The sequence below is a fragment of the Schistocerca cancellata genome, chromosome 9, assembly GCF_023864275.1.
Source record: "Schistocerca cancellata isolate TAMUIC-IGC-003103 chromosome 9, iqSchCanc2.1, whole genome shotgun sequence".
Taxonomy (NCBI): Eukaryota; Metazoa; Arthropoda; class Insecta; order Orthoptera; family Acrididae; genus Schistocerca; species Schistocerca cancellata.
In genome coordinates this window covers 382,541,162-382,559,733 of record NC_064634.1, presented here as the reverse complement: position 1 = coordinate 382,559,733, position 18,572 = coordinate 382,541,162, and the positions used below count along the sequence as shown (strand labels likewise).

General features: G+C 36.4%; 1 protein-coding gene across 1 annotated transcript in view; it reads right to left on the bottom strand.

The window, feature by feature from the left end:
• Nucleotides 1-6,606: 6,606 nt before the first annotated feature.
• LOC126100462 (mucin-17) overlaps nucleotides 6,607-18,572 on the bottom strand; it is a 375,348-nt gene continuing 363,382 nt past the window's right edge. The window contains exons 7-9 of the mRNA XM_049911069.1: nucleotides 14,589-14,990; nucleotides 13,298-13,799; nucleotides 6,607-10,090 (exon numbers count right to left, since the gene is read on the bottom strand). Coding sequence (XP_049767026.1) covers nucleotides 9,396-10,090; nucleotides 13,298-13,799; nucleotides 14,589-14,990 — 1,599 coding nt within the window. The 3' untranslated portion in view covers nucleotides 6,607-9,395. The remainder of the gene's footprint in view (nucleotides 10,091-13,297; nucleotides 13,800-14,588; nucleotides 14,991-18,572) is intronic.

The following is an 18,572-nucleotide window of genomic DNA, read 5'->3' as shown; positions in this document are numbered from 1 at the left end:
ATATCATTGTACCTATGCTTCTTGGAGTGCATTATGCTATTGATGTCAGTTTTCTCTTTCTCAAAATGCAGCCACGACAAACCATGTTTACCGAACCCCTACGTCTATGCAAGGAGTGAACAAAAATAGACTGAAGTCATTTAATTCAAAGTTGTTTCAATTAAAGGTATTTCAGTTTAATACAGTACGTGTGTCACAACAAGGCCCTAACCAGGATTAGGTTAAGAGTATTATATTGTTTACTGCTGTTTCATAGCTGGAGTCATGAACCACAGTGACTGGGTTAAGGCTCATTCTTCACACCTGATTTCATACATGCTCCAACAGCCAATGAGCATTCAGTAGTGTTATGAACACATTGCTATGGATGTCACAGCAACTGCGAACATTAAACGTGATCATAGTGAGTTATTCAGTGAATTTTTATTCCATTTGTTGAGGGTTGTTGTGGCCGATGTTGGTGCATGACAAGTTCTATGTAAGCAAGTGAGAGACATAATTTGTAGGATACAAGCACTATTCAAATGTGAGGCCTCTCTATGTGCTCACCGCAACTGTTTCTTGGAACTGGCAAGACTGTTTCCACATCTGTGCCTTGACGTGCCGACTGCTATTATTCATGAACAGGATTATATTACATGTCCAAAAAGTAAGGAATTAAGAATGAATTTCTGGAACTTCATAGTTGGTTGTGACGAATTTTAAGAGATCAAAATGTAAAATGTTAACTGTAAATAGTAGGAAAAAAGTAATAAATACAGTTAAAATCCTGGCCTATATGTGACTCAGAATAACAAAGTGACTGACAGTTGAGTATGGAAAGGGGAGAGGGTATGTTGTTCACTCACCATTAGAAACAAGCACAAATGGATCCGGTAGCAGCAGCTGTTCAGTTCCATACACATACTGGTACACTCATTCGTAGCCCACTAACTTTGCAGTATTGAGTTCACGTTGTAGTATATTAATAGTCTTATCACTTTCCTAAGCAATTTCACTGTTTACTTCACACATTCCATAAAATAAATGAACCCCCGTAGAAAAACAAAGCACATAACAACAAATCACAACAGTCAGCTCACACGCTACACATGTGTGCAGCTGAGGAAGTAGAACAATATAGCTACTACACACAGAACAGGAGGTGTCAGAGAACTCTTGCTGTGATTTATTGTTGCAGTGGTAGCAGCCTTGTTACTTTATTTGCTGTATTTGTAACTGATTTAAAATGTTCACACTGAACCAGTAAGAATTTAAGCAAATATGATGTTCCTCTGATGTCAGATTTTGGATGAAGGTCTCTGTCATAAGGGAGAAATAAAAATGGAAAATAAGCACTTACCTGCAGTTGTCCCATACCGTGGTGAAGCTTAGAGGTACTTGATAAACTGTATGTAATTGTGATGGTACACTTCATGACTAATTTATGAATGTATAATGATATCTGCTCATGCTTCACAGGTAATGATTAAGGAAATGCTGTCAGAGTGATTAAGATCAAGAGGGTTTCTTTAAGCAGATAGTAATGTGAGACCAAAACTATAATTTTGATTTGTTCAAGTATTGATGTATTAAACATTCGTCAAGGTGATACATCTATCAGCACTTAATGCAACCAGATTATTCATTCATTCACACTCCACAAATCCCATTAGGAAGGAAAGCCATCAGAGATGTGGGAGAAGTCTAATTATAGTTAGTCAGTTTTTTATATGTACCGTAGTTCATAATTTTGAAGTCTCACTACGATATGGAATGAGTCATTTTTGCAATAATTACAGTATATCTTCTGAATGGTAAAATATGGCAATGTGCTGACTGTTTACATGAGTTCTTAAGATTTCTTTTCCTTTTTTTCAAGCCCACAGTAGTTTTACTTAAACAACAACAACAACAACCACCACCACCACCACCACCCTCCCTCCCTCCCAGTGCGCCCCCTCCCGAATCGGCCCTTGCCACTATCAGCTGCCTAAATTTCTAACATTTACAGCATCTGTATAACGCAAATATTAGCGCTATGTGACTTCGGTATCTAAGTATCCTGATAAATGTAGTCAGAGCCCTAATAAGGTATTGTTTTACTTCATTTTTAAGTGATTGGGGCTTTCCAGTTTCGTGCCTCAAGTACACTGACAAATGGTTATAGATTTTTGCACTATAAAATAAAACTCTATGCAAATATGCAAAAACATCTATCCAGGATAGTTTTGGTTGTGTAGTCATAGTGTGGCAATTATTTTGTTGAGATGTATGTATTTTCAGTAGTGTTAAAGCATTTAAAGTCAGGTAATCATGTTTCTAATAAATAAATCATAAAAAATGGACCTGCATTCTATAGTGGAATGCATAGCATGCCAGCTTGTGAGACAGACACAAATCGAATCTGGGTGGTGGATTAATTACAGTGGTCTGCTGCACATTCAAGCATGAGTGTGATTTTTAGGCAGTTTCACACACTCGTTCAGGCAAATTCTATGCTGCTCCCCAAATTCTGCCTCTGAGAACACAATACACAAACAATTGCAGTACAATAACACACAAAACAAAGTTCACAGACTGGTGACACACATCCTTTAGTTTACCTTGATGACTGTGACATCAAGAAGGGCATCCAGCCACAGAGTTACATAATAAAATCAGATTTATCAAATTCTGAAAAAGTTGATCCGATACCAGCTGGGATAAATGCTAGAGAAAAGCAGAAATAAGAAGAAATTGTAAACAATGTTACATATTCTGATAAACACCAACTTTTGGAGAGGGCAGTTCCCATTAAAATGAATACCATGTACATAATGATATGTGTAATGGTTGAGAAAATGATAGATACTGTTGAAAAAATACATATTTTTTTATTATTGTCATGGTTACTCCAAAACTAAATTATGTTGCATTTGATGTTAATGGGTGCCAAATTCATTCACAAACACATCAATAGTTTTAGCTTTTCTGTGTCCTAGATTTTAAAACACTTTCAGGTTTTGTGTTTTGACTTTAAAGTCACACAACACACACACACACACACACACACACACACACACACACACAAGAACTTTCTAAAAGGCCTGAATGTGGAAATGTGCAACACTCTTGTTGTAGCAGTGCAGTGAGACACTTTGTCCAGAAGTGCAAGGAGTCAGTTGCTACAGTGGTTACACATGACTCTGATTTGTGTAATAGGTTGGACAGCATGTGGCTATGTGTTTCAATAAAAGAAAATATTCATTGATTTATAACAGTTAGAAAAGCTTATATGAAAATTTTGCCAACCTGCGTGATGTTACTTTAACTTTTTCAGCAGTTGTACAATATAAGACATACTTAGCAAATTTCACTCACAGTCTGGACTTATAGAATTGTGAGCTGTACTGCCAAACTCTGACTTTGTTTGATGATTGTCCTCAAAGATATTTGAATCTGTTTCAAGATTCATTGGGACTAGTGCAGTTTTAAGTTAAGAATTGATACTTACATAAAATCAGCAGTTTTGCAGTGCGAGACTTTGACTTTTGCATCAATTGGTCATCTCAGATATAGAGTTTTGACATGTCTCTATGCTTTCAGACTTTAATTATTATTGTGTCACATGCCATGCCATTATTATTACTGAGAGCTTTAGTCTGATTGTGTATAAACTGAACTATTAATTAAAATGCAACAATTATTGAACAAACTCGTGCCACTTTCCAATAATTATTATTAAACTTAGTATAAAACTTGCCTGTATTGCACCAGATTGGGAGTGCTCCCGAGACAGAGCCAAAAGACTGACAACACAAGACCACATATTTGTTCTGTGCCACATATGGCAAGTCACAAGGTCAGTCACTGGACAGCAAGTTGCAGTCAGCAGTGGCAGGAACTAAGTCCATGAATGTATCAGGATTTGCGAGGTTCCTCTTGTTTTGGACAACACTTTATTTTCTAAATTTTACATTTTACTGGGCCTCTACAGCTATCAGAAGTAATTCACTTCCTTAAGCTGTGGTGCAGAGAAACTAGTTCTTATGTAGGCATTAGTGATGAATGGACCATATGGTGCAGTAGTGAGTCATTGGAGTGCGGAGCAGTATGCAAGTCACAAAAAAAGACCTTGTTTGATGATCGGTATGTAGTGGAATCGCAGGAATTCTGGAGTGATATTCAGAATTGTCTTTCTTAAATATTACTCATGAAAGTCCATATATGACATAAAAAATATCTAGGTGGAGCCTATGTGTCACCAGTGCTTTGATACAACATTACCACTATGTAGTAAACCAGTAGACAAACAAATATTGTTAAACTATCAATGATGTATGAATCGCTTTGAAGTTTTACCAAGTACACAGGTGATTTTGGCTGCACACCAATCTCAACAGTTGGTGACAGACCCTGTTCTTTTCTGATAGTCAGTGACAAGATGTACTCAGAGCTTGTTCTTCTGTGAAAGGCAGTTCTACCAGGCTCTTGAATATCATTAAACTTTTGAGATGAAGCATTTCAAACTATTTAATTGTAATTGTTTTATGGTTTTTACTAATAAATGCATTGTAAGGGCATTCCAGGACTTCGTTTAAGTAAATTAGCTGTACACACTTTCACTTGAAATCACAGGTCACCTGACTGCAGCTTTTAAAGAATCCAGTGTCCTACAAGGATTGCTTCAGGAAACAACGTCAACAAGAGATTCACAGAAAATGGGTAGGAGGGTTTAGGATTTAGGTAATCCAGGAAAGTTGCACAGTCTCGAGTGGGAAGTCGTGTCCAGTTATAAAGTATGTCACCTACACCACTTTCTGTGGACCAGGAAACTTCCAGGGAGGCTTGCTACTGTCAGGTATCTTGAAATGCTTAATCCACACTGCCGGCTGCAGTTCACCAGTGTATGTAGGCCATTCCAAATATTGTCTCTGAGAAAATGATTCCCTACAGGGTTTTACACTCCCTTGGCCTTACAGATACGTAAACTGCACTCAGGGAGTGCCACAGAAATATGGTTTGTTTATCACTTGAAATTTGAGGACTCACTCGTTGATTAACAACAGAAGCACAGTGATACAGATAGACTTATTATTTTCATTAATTCTTTCTCGTTACACAATTCTATGTCAACAGCTACTAGATAACTGCTTAAGAGCAAAGTAATTTTGCTGTCAGTATTTGCAGAGAGTGAGTCAAACATTAAACTTAGAGTGTACCAGGCTAAGACAACACATGGCAAAAGTTCACACAAGAGTGCCAACAGAAGTGAAGCAATTCTAGTTGACACTTGCATATACTGTTGCATTGTTGATAAAGCAAGTTACTTCATGTGTTGTTCACACAAATGAATATGCTCTCTTGTGAAGAAACATGATTATGGGGATTAAGCTATGTATCTTATAAGGGGTAGATTATTGTTGGTACTCTGTGATATTTGAGTTTACATAATTTTTTCTGTTGGAATTGTGAGATTGTTTTGTTTTAAGGCAGTATACAAGCAATGTAATGAAGCTGTTATCTTTATACAGAAAAATAAGTCAGTAAATGTGTGTGGTAATGATATTTTATTCAGAGAGAAATATTCATCGTCATATCAAGTAATTTATGTTTACGAGAATGAATTTGAAATATTTAAACAGAATAGTGGGAAAGCTTGTAAAGGTAGGAAATATAAACACAATATGGTTATATGCTTGTCAGAGAAGACATACCAAAAAGAAGGGCATCCATACCCAAAGGACAGTGGGGGTGGAGGTGCGGTCCAGTCTCATCGCTTCCCCTCCCTCCTCCCTCCCACAGTTCTCAGGAAAAGGAGAAAAAAAAGGCATAGTCAAGTGCTTATCTTTCAATAAAATTATGTAAAAGATTTTTAACAGGATCAGAACTGGAAATTTTTTATGGCTAGCTACAAATCATCATTCTTCTTCCAAAATGTTTCATACCCTCAGGTCTACCCCTACCTTCCACTGCCACCCCCCACAAACTCTCGTATCAGTGCCCTTGACCGAAAGCCATGGTAACATGCATCAATCTTGTTGTGTGAAGATAACTTGTCATGCTAGCTGTGAATCTATATGAAAGAGCTAATCTAGTGATGTAAAAAATGGTAATCAAGATAGATCTACTGAGTACTCACACACATTCATTGGTTCATTTATTCATGTTTAAACACTCTTGCTTTCAGTTTAATAGTCCATCTGGATATAACATGAGTGAGCTAAATGATTCCCATATAAGCTAGGAGTTAATAGTGTTTTGTTTACTCTAGTCTCACTTGACAGAGAGGAACATGGGATGCTGTCATGATTATTTTTGTCAAGTGTAAGTGGAATTACACTGGCCACAGAAAATAATAATTTAATAATTCTGAAAGAGTGTCTCCAGAAGAAATTTACAAATATTTTACTATCAATTATATGTTAATTACTAAAATAGCATGCAAACAAAATCAGACTTATTATAAAATATAATTTACTGCAGTATAAAAGTGTTACTTTCTCTGTGCTCCATCCATGCATGAAGTGGGAGGAATGTCAGCTAATATTTGCATATCAGCAAATACTTCATGCTATGTGTAGACTAATGTTGACATGCAGATGCCAGGAATTAAATGTTTGATTTATTGCTGTTATTTTAAGTAAAAAGATGAACCTTATTCTTTACAACTTTATTACAGATCTGTAATACATGAAAATATTAGCAATAAGAAATGCATTAATGATCTGCACAACAGCTAGTTAACATTGTTTGGCACCTTAAGTTTACAAAGATGGGAATTATGTACAAAATTTAAATACAAAATACATTAGATAACTGTCACAGGGCTCAAATTCCTCCTCCTTGTGTGTAACTTTTCAGTATGAAAAAAAGTTTCACCAAGAAGCTGTACAACTTGACAGCTATTTACAATTGCCTTCAGTCTAATAACTCAAAGATTAAATATAGTACTCAAGAAATGAACAGAAATAGCTAAAAAAAATCATAGTTGTCCTCCTTGTTTGGAGACTAGAATATCTTATTCACAATTCTGCTCAAAAATAATAAGTGAATCATTGATGATTAGTCAGAAATATATTAATTTAACAATTATTTTTATTCCTGCAAAGTGCCAGGAAATATTTACAAGCAAGTAGCAGGTAGATATTCTTAAAGTAATGTTTTTAATTACAGTTATTACCGCCCTCCACAGGGCTTAAATGAATGAAGCCATATTGAAATTTGACTACAGGAGTATTTTATTGAGTGCTTCATGTTCTCAAAAGTGCACACACAGGTACTCATTGAGTTTAAATAAAACTATTGGTCTCTCTAGTACATGTTATAGGGAAGTTATTTTGAGGTTCCACATGAGACAACATGTGCCTATATCCTTCAGTATTCATTAGGTATCCATACATGCAACATTTGGGTACATCATATAGTGTCACTGTTCTGCTGTATACTATGATAATAGTTTCAAACACCATTACTAATGGGGGTCATGTACATACTTGTGGCACATAACTGAAGTGTAAATATTTTGTTACATCATCTTGAACCTCTTCCATTTGCCTGGAAATTTACACATTTAACAGTTTCTATGTGGTAATGATATAGCTATATATCTGAAAGGATGTGTGATATTACATCCTTAACATTGAAATTGAGATACAGTTGCTGTACAAAAGAGAGATTGGATTATTTCTTCAGTGTAAATGTACATCACTGAATTTCTTTACTGTTATTAGAATATAAATTTATAAACCTAACTCTCAACAAAACACTGAAAATTTGTCTATATAATTGTATTTTGTTGATATTTCTTTGTCTGAGGGAATAAAACACGCGTTTCTTGCAAAACTGTGTATATGCAAGAAATCTTAGACAGTATGAGCTTATCTTAAGCTTCCGTGATGAAGTCAAAGAGAAAAACTGAATAAGTAATTTTGATACATTTACAAATATTACTTGACCATAATTATGTAATAACATCAACATACATATTTATACAAGTACAATAGTACAGATGCACTGATCAGACTGTTTGCTGTGACAAAGGTACCTTATTGTCAATGAAATGCTTGAGTGACTATTGTATTCTTCATGACGTGTCACTGGTAAAGTTCCGCATCAGAAAGAGGTGAAATTCATATTGTCAAATTTTCCTGAGCATCAGAGTGTCTGTTCCGATTGAGATTTTAAAAGAAATGTACTTGTCCCTTGAACATGTCTATCTACTGATCAATATGTATATAAAATAAATTCTCTCATGAAAATGTACCATGATTTTATTTATTTAATAAAATGCCAGGTTTGTCATCATGCTGAAGTCAATGACTGTTACTTGGTCCCTGTAATTACAGTCCACACACATGTAGTAATGTAGTTTTTACTAGATAATCAAATGAATAATCAAATAACACATGCATTTGTAATTTGCACATCCCAGAGCTATTGCTGTCAATTCTACAATGATCATAATTTTTGTGAGGATGAATTTTGTTTGATTTCAACCCTAAATGGTCTTATGATATTTTGGAATAAGGACACAACACAGAGATGGTACCTTAGCATAGGAAATCTAGCTGAAGAAGCATTACATCAAGTGAATCACGGAAAGTTAGTTACATTAAAAAACTGTCTGTCCCTTTATAATAAATGAGAACAAATCTGAGATTAGTATCTTTATAGATCTGAGAACAAGAGAGTTGTTACAGCCATCAACATCAGCTGGTTCAAAATAACTAATCACTGTTACTGAATGAAACTCATTTGCGATAAGAATTTATCTTAATAAATACTTCCCATGTTGCTTTAGTGAAAGATATGTGGAGGAAACCAATTTTCTGTGAGTAACAGCAATTGAACAAAATGCTGAAATAGGTTTTCAAATCATTTCATGCACTAAATATTCCAACATTCAATACTGTCTAAGTACTAATTGTTTCAGATACAGCAGACTTAGTTGTACACAGTTATTGCAATGTGAATATGTTTAACTAAAATATTATGTATCAGGGAGAATGGGATGTAAGGTTCTTCAAAGGAGAGTGTTTCTCACTTGTTGTGGAATAGAACAATGAAAAGCAGTAAATTTAAACTAAGGACAAAACTAGCTTTACATTGTGAAGTTTCAAAGACCATGCTAAGTGTTTTTTCACTCCTACAAGACAGTAAATTTGCTAAATACCCTATACTGTACTACAGATAATCAGACTAACTTATTGCACAAGGCACAGACATGACATTTAATTAAGGCAACATGTTACTTACATAGTAACAATATTTTAGTTTTGAATAATTCATAACATGTACACAATTTTGTGAAACCTAGCAGATTGACCATGTTTAAATATGATTTTACTCCACACATGAACTTTTATATGGTAATACCAGAATCCATAAAGAAGCACTCAAAGCAACTATTGTCTCAATAAATATAATACATTTTAAACAACCCCAAAATCAGTGTGCACTGTGACATCACGGTTATTTTGCTTCTCTGCAGCAGCCATGTTAACTTCAACAAGGGTGTCAACACTATTAATGCTGATACCTTTAAGAATTTTCTGGGCAGCAAGGGACTTAAAGTGAACTGTGAGGTCACTGAGACTGGGGTACGTATACAGCTGCTCCTTACTGCCTGCGTTCTCATCTAGGTTTTTCATGCTGGAGAAGAGTTCTTGATGATTCAGTTTGTTGGCTCCTTCCAGGTTTTCAATGAAGAGATTGCCATATGAGCCTCCAAAGCTCTTTGTTGGACTGCTGGGGTTACTGTATAAATTATTCTTTGATGCAGTTCGTCCAATCATATTCTTGTAACTGAGGCTGTCCACAGAAGACTGTATGGCTGCTTTGAGCACACGAGCATTGTTGAGGTCAGAAGTCAGTGGTGTGGAGGGCGGTTGGGAGTTTGGGTGTGGCAAATTAGTTGCGTCATCAGCAGTGCCATTCCTGTTAGGAGGTAGTGAGTTGTTAGTCATATTAGTAAGCTTCTGGCGGGTAATGGTAGGTGTCCCTGGTAAGGATTCGACTGAAGGGAATTTGGAAACTTCTGGAGTAACTTCTTTGGCTGCTTCACGAGGTGTGTAGAGCGATGTTGGCCTCTCCAGCTTTGGGCGTTGTGGTGACACCTTCTCTTTAGCTACAATTTGTGAGAAAAAATACAATTAGCTAGTGTTTAAAATATATATCTTTTTTGTGTGTGTGTTTACTATTATTCACACAATTATGACTAAAATGCTTCTGGTGAAATTATTTTACAAGGCCTCATTATTTAACAGAAAAATGAGAACATACAAACAAAATAAATTATTTAAAAAGATGAGTTTGTTGACTCCTTTTCAGCTCTTGCTTTAAAGTATCTTTACAACCACTTAAAGTCTTGCATAGGTGTAAAAAATCTACCAGAAGATAGTGACATAAAAAAGATAACACCAAATACCACACATAAATGGTTTTATCATTTTGTTCAGCATCATAGTACTTTCTATGTAACACATTTCATAACTTCAAAAAAGAACATTGTATTTGAGAGGAAACAATGGTTATTATTATTATTATTATTAAATGCCTAAAGCAAGGAAATGTTTGAATCAAGTGTACTGGAAAAAAATAGTTGCATTTACATTTTTGTTTCATCTTTGTTGTCATACTGTAAAGTGTTGTGTAATCTGTTGCTAAGAGTAATGTTTTTTTAGTTATATGAAATGTTTTGTCCAGCGATTTCCTTGTGCTGGTTTTCAGTGACATATGCATGTTCACCAAGACCAGCACTTTACAAATTTTGATGTTATAGACAGTTGAGGATATTATTATTAATCATACTAATAGATCCCCTTTGTGTATTCTGGTTGGGCTAAATAATGTAAATTAATTTTTATTACACATATCTCTAAGAAACATGTCACATATCTCAAAGAAACATGTAGAAGGTAGAACCTACAGCACTATTGCCCCTAACAGTTGAGACAGTACACGGTCACTCTAGGCTCAGCTGATGGAGCGATTCAAATTTGCCCTCCTCTACATTCATATTATTGTGGTTTGACATGCTTAATTACCCTAGAAGTTAATTTCTTTATTTCTACAAGCAACAATCCCAGCTGTACAGTTCCTGTCACGGCATGATTGCACACTTCCAGTTTCCAATTTCTTTCATCCCTGCCTCACTGCCCCACCCCCTCCTCCTATTCCAATCTCCCTCACCCCCCCCCCCCCCCCCTCTCTCTCTCTCTCTCTCTCTCTCTCTCTCTGACTGTGATATTTTTTTTCAGTCATGGAGGTGGAAAGCTTTTTCTTTTCATTTTACACATCAATAACCAGTTTCGGAATAGTGTAGAAAGCAACTCCTTGAAAATCTTTTTAAGGGCAGGTGGAAAAAGTTGTTAATTAAAAGAGGTTTTTTGCCATAGTGTCTACAGTATTGTTATCACATGTTTTCAGTTGAAGTATATTATTGGCAGTAAATATTTACATAATAGTATCCAATGTGCTAATGTGTAAATATTCATTATACGGTATGACTCCAGTTAAACAAATGTAATGGGAGGTGGGGTGGAGCTGTTTTGTATAACAGTTTTTATGGTTAAGCCATGAATATTTATTAAGTAATGCATTATTTTGTTTTGTACTGTTACAGTATGTATTTTTGAAAGGTTTTGGAGGAGAAACACTGTTTCTACAATTTATCGGTTCATGATTTCCTGCAAATTATCCACGTCAACCCATTCATCCACCTTGCACGTATTGAAATCTTCACATGTGGGAATTCTTTTCAGCATTTCTGTCAAGTTTTCAAAATTTTCCAAGTCATCTCCTTCAAGAGCATCATACAGTTTTCTCCAGCACTTTTTGAAGAGTTTCTGCTTTCACATTATTTCTGGCTTAGGCAAACCAGTAAATTACATGTTTCACATTTACTGCCTTCAGCTCTTCATTCATGATTTCAGGCTGCATGCCACTATCTTGCAGGACGGCTCTCAAAAACAGCCCATGGTAGTGCTGTTTAAATATAATTATTATGACCTGATCCAGTGGCTGAATTACGCTGTTAAAATTTGGGGGAGGGAAACACACAACAAATTAACACTTTTTAACTCACAAGGATGCATAGGTGCACTCTCAATTAGTAAGTTCATTTTTTTAGGATGACTTCCTGTAGTTCAAAACTTTTCAACTTTTGGTACAGTTTATCACTACAATATTCAACCAATAGTTCACAGGACATCCAAAATGTTTTATGTGCTCTTTATAAATGGGAACATCCTTCAAGTATTTGATACCAAAAGAATCATTTTCTGTCCTGTTTTACATTTTGTTTTCAGAGGCAAACATCAAGGATCCTGCAGGTAACATCTTAATATTAGCACCTGTTCCATCAACACTGTAAATATGGTCCTTAATGTAATCTCCAAACTCTGTTTTCAAAACTCTGAATCTGCAGGTAGCGTTTCTCCACATACATTAAGTTGCTGAATGCCATGTCTGATTTTAAACTTGTCTAACCATCCTGAGCTTGAAAAAAGAATATTTTTGTTCATCACCTTACAACTAGGTTAATATTTTACTTTTTTACTTGTATTGACAGGGCACGGACAGACAAGCCATTTTCTCATTGTTGGGTGAATCAAAGGTAAAGAGCTTCACCCCTTATTCGAATACGGATGTGTTCTATGTTTTTCTGAGAAAATGTTTCACGCTTGTTCTAGAAATTTAGGCTTTGCTTGTTCCAAAATGATAGATCCAACACTCAAATTAGCCACAACAGTTTTCAATAAACTTCCTTGTTCGGTTTCTTTGATAACAACTAATTTATCATTGAAAGTAATTGCAACACCCTTCCATGTAGTTGCCATAGCACAAAAATACACATGCAATTGGAGTACACAACCACTTCAATACACAGTTGTTGACAGCATAGCCGTATATAGACTGGAAAGCCCATGGCTGGGGAAGCAACTCAAGTTTGGGCTTCCATATCTCACCACCTGCTATAGCTCAGAATACTCCCAGCCTTGAATTTTTTCTCTGCAGTCCAATATTAATGTTTGGTTTTGTCATTTTCAGAGGCATTTCAGATGACGTGAGTTTTCGGTGACCTAAGTTTGGGTAACTGGCACTTTAATGTAATTATGGTATGATTTCATGCTCATAAATGCACAAAAAATGGTGATGCCTAAGACTCTAATATTATTATGGACAAGTAAATATTATTATTATTATTATTATTATTATTATTATTATTATTATTACTGTTTGTCTTTTTTCCTATCATTATTGTTTTGGAAATTATAATTATGATACACATTTTTGTGATCAGCTATACATTTTATCTGATATCTGGGCTCACCTGTTGTAGTTTCTGGTGCTTTGCCATTAATGATAAGAATTTCCTTGGCTGGTGTGGAGGTCCGTCTATCAGTGCCATTACTACCAGCAAAGTTATTCTCAAAAGTTATGATGGACCGTACAGGTGAATTTTGTTGCTGCACATAGATCTTGGTGTTGGTACCATTGATGGTAGTGGTGGCAGTGGCAGTAGGCGTCTCCGAGGTGACTGTAACACTACCACCACTGCTGATAGTGGCACTAGAGGTCACAGAACCCTGGCCGCCACTCGACTGGCACTGGCTGGAGTTGCTCGAACTGGAAGGTGGACTGTTACTTTTCCCTCCGGTCACGACACGACTCGGTGACCCAGATTCACTCGCTGTTGCTGTGGTCGATGTAGTTTTGAGGTGTACAGGTGACGCTTTTGCACTGCGAGTACTGCTGCTAGGGGTCGACATGTCCGGAGAGCCACTGGCACTCGACTTGCGCGACGGCAAGGGCCGAGCTGCAACCACCGATATCTGCAACAACCACACAATTTCAACTGTTAATATGGGATTCTTACTGCCTGCTTTGTAAGCTCTTTAAAAAAGAAACAGAAACCTAAAGAATAGTATCTATGTTTTGCAAACATGTGAACAAATGGATGTAGGTTGCAGTAGCTATGTACAGATGATAAGGCTGCATAGTATAGAGCAGTGTGAAGAGTTGAATCAAACCAGCCTTTGGACTAAAGACCACAACAATGTGAATAGTGAGAATAAAGTTTGTCGGATGAAGTGGCAGCAATAGCATTCAAAATTGTAGTGAAACTATGAATTGAAAATATAATGAGCTACTAATTTAATTTGTCTGCTAGATGCAAGGGAATCACGAATTTTGGGGAAATGAGAAAAGAAGAGAACTGAAGCATTTGAGATGCAGAGCTTCAGAATGATGTTGAAAATTGTGTGAACTTAAAAGAAATGAAGAGATTTTTGAAGGAATCAGTGAGGAAACAAAGCTGTGGAAAACACTTACGAAACGAAGGGACAGAATGATAGGACATGCGTTAAGACATTAAGGAATAACTTCCAGGATACTTGAGAAAATTCTACAGGGTAAAAAACTCTAGGAGAAGACAGAGATTATAAAATATCCAACAAATAATTGAAGATGTTGGGAGTAAGTGTAGCACAGGAGAGGAAGTTATCGAGTACTCACAAGGTAGCAATTGTTTTGGTCGGTCCTCTGACTAGTTTGATGTGGTCCACCACAGCAGATGCCGTGGCTAGATGCTTTAACAGTTGGTGGTTAGTGGATTGACATACCTGTGAGGATGGTGAGCTACTGCTGGCCACAGAGGGTGGCTGACCTCCGCTACCACTTCCAGTGGTTGCAGGCTGTACGGAACCACGAGATGCTGCTCTCGAGATGGAGTCTGCCTTATGGCTCCCCGAACCCGAGCGGCGCGGTAATGTGGAGCTGTGTGTGTGCGCACTGGGTGAGCGATGTCGTGGCCGACCACTGCTGGTGCTGCTACGCCGCTGCTGGAGCACGTGCGCTGGTGTACCCGCAGGAGATGCCGATGCCGTGTTCCCCAGGCTGGAAGCAGATGCCGATGCCGAGTCCCGGTCCCGATCCCTGTGGCGATGGCGCCGTGGCAGCGTCGCCGGCTCCTCGTCCGTCCAGCACACTCCACTCGGGAAGCTCGTCTGTGACTGTGCATCCGGCTGCACAAACACACACCGTAGCCTCAACACCTATTCTTGTCTCTTACTTTTATGAGAGCAACTTTCTCATCTCAGTTGACTACTCATGACATGTGAGTTTACTTGAGGTCCTAAGTGCCCTGGCATATTATTCCAGTAGTGTAACTTCCTTGTCACAAGCTGTCATTTTTTCAGACACTGGTGCTGCAATTGCACGTGTCCTGAGCTTAGTGGATTGTAGACATGACATTCCCCTACCTCTGCCATGTTAAGATTTTAAACCCACATCTAAGTCACATGTGACAAAGGGCAGTAAGTCATTAAGCTCTACGTGAAGCAGAGCTGACATTTACAGTTCTTCCTCATTTAGACCTAAAACTGAGCATTTATCATAACAACTGAACATATTATTGTAGTAGTATTATGTATGTAGTAAACCTAATTTCTCTAAAATTCCCAATATTAATGCAATGGTTATCAGTTTTAAGTTTGGGGAGGTGAAAGTGCAACAAACATTTTGAAACATTGTCTTCACAATTCTTTTTTTCCTTTTGCAAATGATAGACTTTCAGTTCCTCAGTGAATTTTTGTATTTGTTGACTGCAAGTCATTTAGTTCACCACTTCCACATGAGTACAAGACAAGATATGAGTTTGGCAGAAAGTATTTGGCGTTTTAGCAATTCCTCAACAATGTATGTGTAACATTTTATTGTGCTTTTATAAGAAATGACATCCATTTCTATCCACATTGTGTGGTTTTTACCCAAATTAAGCATTTATATTTTATAACTTTTGCTTAATCCAGAGCAGGTACCAAAACAATATGAAGATAAGAAGCAAAATGTATTAGGAAATACCGGTTATACAGAAAGTTCCTGTAGTGAGTTAGATATTAACATTCTGTTACCTCAGAATTTTTGTCATTCATAGAGTTTTAGATCTGAGGATCAAAATATTTTTCAAAATACACGTATGTAATTCAGTTTGTATCATTTAGACATCTATAAACACTCTCAAATAGAAGACCATTTGCGTATGGTTGATAACAATATCAGTTCTTAGCTTCAGTCTGTAAACTCGTTGACTTAATCTAGAAAAATGTGTTCACAATTTTTTAAGAACTAACTAATTTAACCATGAAATGAAATATTACTTCCTTTCACCAAACACTGCATAAGATTTCACCACTGTAATAAAGAAACCTTTATTGCTAAAACTACCATTAAAAGTAAGATTAACTGAACAGTATTACATCAGTTGTCTGCAAACTGATGCCATTTCTAGTCAGCTGATCAAAAAGTTGGTTTCAGTCTAATGACATCCTATGTGGTCTAGGCCTAAAGCTGGGTTCACATACCCACAATTAAGTGATGATGCAGCTTGTGGCACACTGCAGTGGCACTGTAGTTACATGTGTGAACACCCAGTTTTCAGTGGTGTCACTCAAGTAGTGTCAGTATTGTCATGCCACCTTGGGTGCACTTTGTGGTGCCACTCTCCATGCCCTACCACCAAACAGCATTATTTGAATGTCATACCATAGGTGAATTTCAAAGCACAATCTCGGTATTTTGGTTTTGTGTTTGTAATATTTCTGTGTGTGTGTATTGAAGTACCAGTGTTCATTAGCTACAATTGTGTTGTTTATTGAACATTACAAGGAACAACCTTGTCTGTGGAAACACAAAAATAAGTGCTACAAATTTAGAAGCTTAAGAGATCAAGGACTTCTTGAAACTGTGGAGAGTATATGAGAAAATGTCTCCAGCTGTGATTTATGTATCACAAAAGCTAAAATAAGGAACATTCACAGTGATATTCACATTGATATTGTAAGATGGTACATCTGCAGGTTCATCTGGCACCCAAAAAGATTAAGTTCTGAAAATGTATTAGGTTTTAAAAACTCTTGGTTTTCTTTTATACATATTTAGAAAAAAAAACCTGCACTTTCTTTAAAATACAAGTGATATAGTTGGTGAAAGTTGGGTAAAAATAATGTTATTACTGTACTAATCTACCAAAAAAAATTTATCATTTTATGCTGGCAAGTGCACAGCTAATAATGATGTGGAGTATAATTTCATTCTGTACTGTGAGGACTGGAAACTCTGAGGTGTGTGTTTTTATTTTAAATTCTACATGCCTAGAGTCATGACAACATGGTATTTATTTTAATAGGAAAGTATTAACTTCCTAGATTCAAGGGTGGTGGTAGCTAAAGTTTTTGTCTTTGCAGTTATGAGCACATAATGTTTAATTTATGTGGAAAAAATGGATAATACTTCTATAATCTGATGCATGAATGAGATTAATTTGTGAGTAAGCAATTATTATAGAGTAATTAGTAAAATGTGATTTGTAGTTTCACAGCAGTTCACTTAATTCTAAAACAACTGAAAATTGATGCAATACTGGCAGCCTATTCAGATTCTAGTACTGGCAAGATAAATGCACTAAATGCCTATCCAGTGGATTTGAAAAAGAAAGGAACAAAGTTTTTGATGGCAGTATAATTAGAATTTGACTGTAGATTGTACTAAAGAAAGAAGAACAATCACCATGTATTAAACAATGTCTTCTAGTATACTTGCATAAAGCATAACTCAATATTCAGTCTACGTTAGCTCTGATATTTTGCATCATTCAGCTGATGCTGGATAGAAGACTGACCATATCATGAAGAAAGTTATAGGTCTGCAAGGTTTGGAAATTGTGTGAAATTCACATGAGCCTGCCTCAACAAAAATAACTGGAAATCTTGTTATAACTCAGATAAAGCAATGAAACTTACATAATTAGAAAGTTAATGAGTAGAGCTTTACACTGATGTGTAACATGACAGGTTTCTAAGAATTTTCATTTTCAGTGTTACTGGCCTTAATCTTTGATCTTGTATATCTTGAAACACGCCACTTTCAATTTTTTTTGAAAAAAATATATATTGTATTGCTCCAATATGTTACTATAAACATGATAAATATCAAGATGGCACACCACGGGCATCATGGCCCAAATTTATATCATATACATCACTTCACTAACAATATGCATTAAGTAGCCATGCACTCGTTTTTCCCAGAACAGCAGCCAACAGCAGTCACTGTCATACGGACCAATTGGTGACCATATATTGCTGTGAATAGCCAATCAGGGAGACTTTCATTTCAGCTGATCATCATTAGCTTGTTTCATGGATGTACTCAACCTGCAGTGTACAGTTGCTGTAGTACGTATCTAGTAGCACTTTGTAAAAAATGGATTTCAGGTCAAAATTGTATTGATTCAGTGCACTTAAAGAAGAAGATCATGCAGGAACACAGAAGAATTTGAGGAATGTACAGGAAAGGATGGTAAAAAAGTGTCCTAATATACTAATAGGTGGAAGCACTTGCACCAAGCGTAGAAAGCAAATGTCACAAAACCCATCAATCCTTGCAGGTGTTGCCTCAGCTTTGCTACATACTACCAGAAAATTAACTGAAGATAAAACAGCATTGGCTCTGGAATTTAATTCCGTAAGTACTGGCCTTCAGTATTTAGGTGGATCTCCTGTGAAAAGAAAGAGGATTCAGAGTGATATAAAATACCCAAAGCAAAA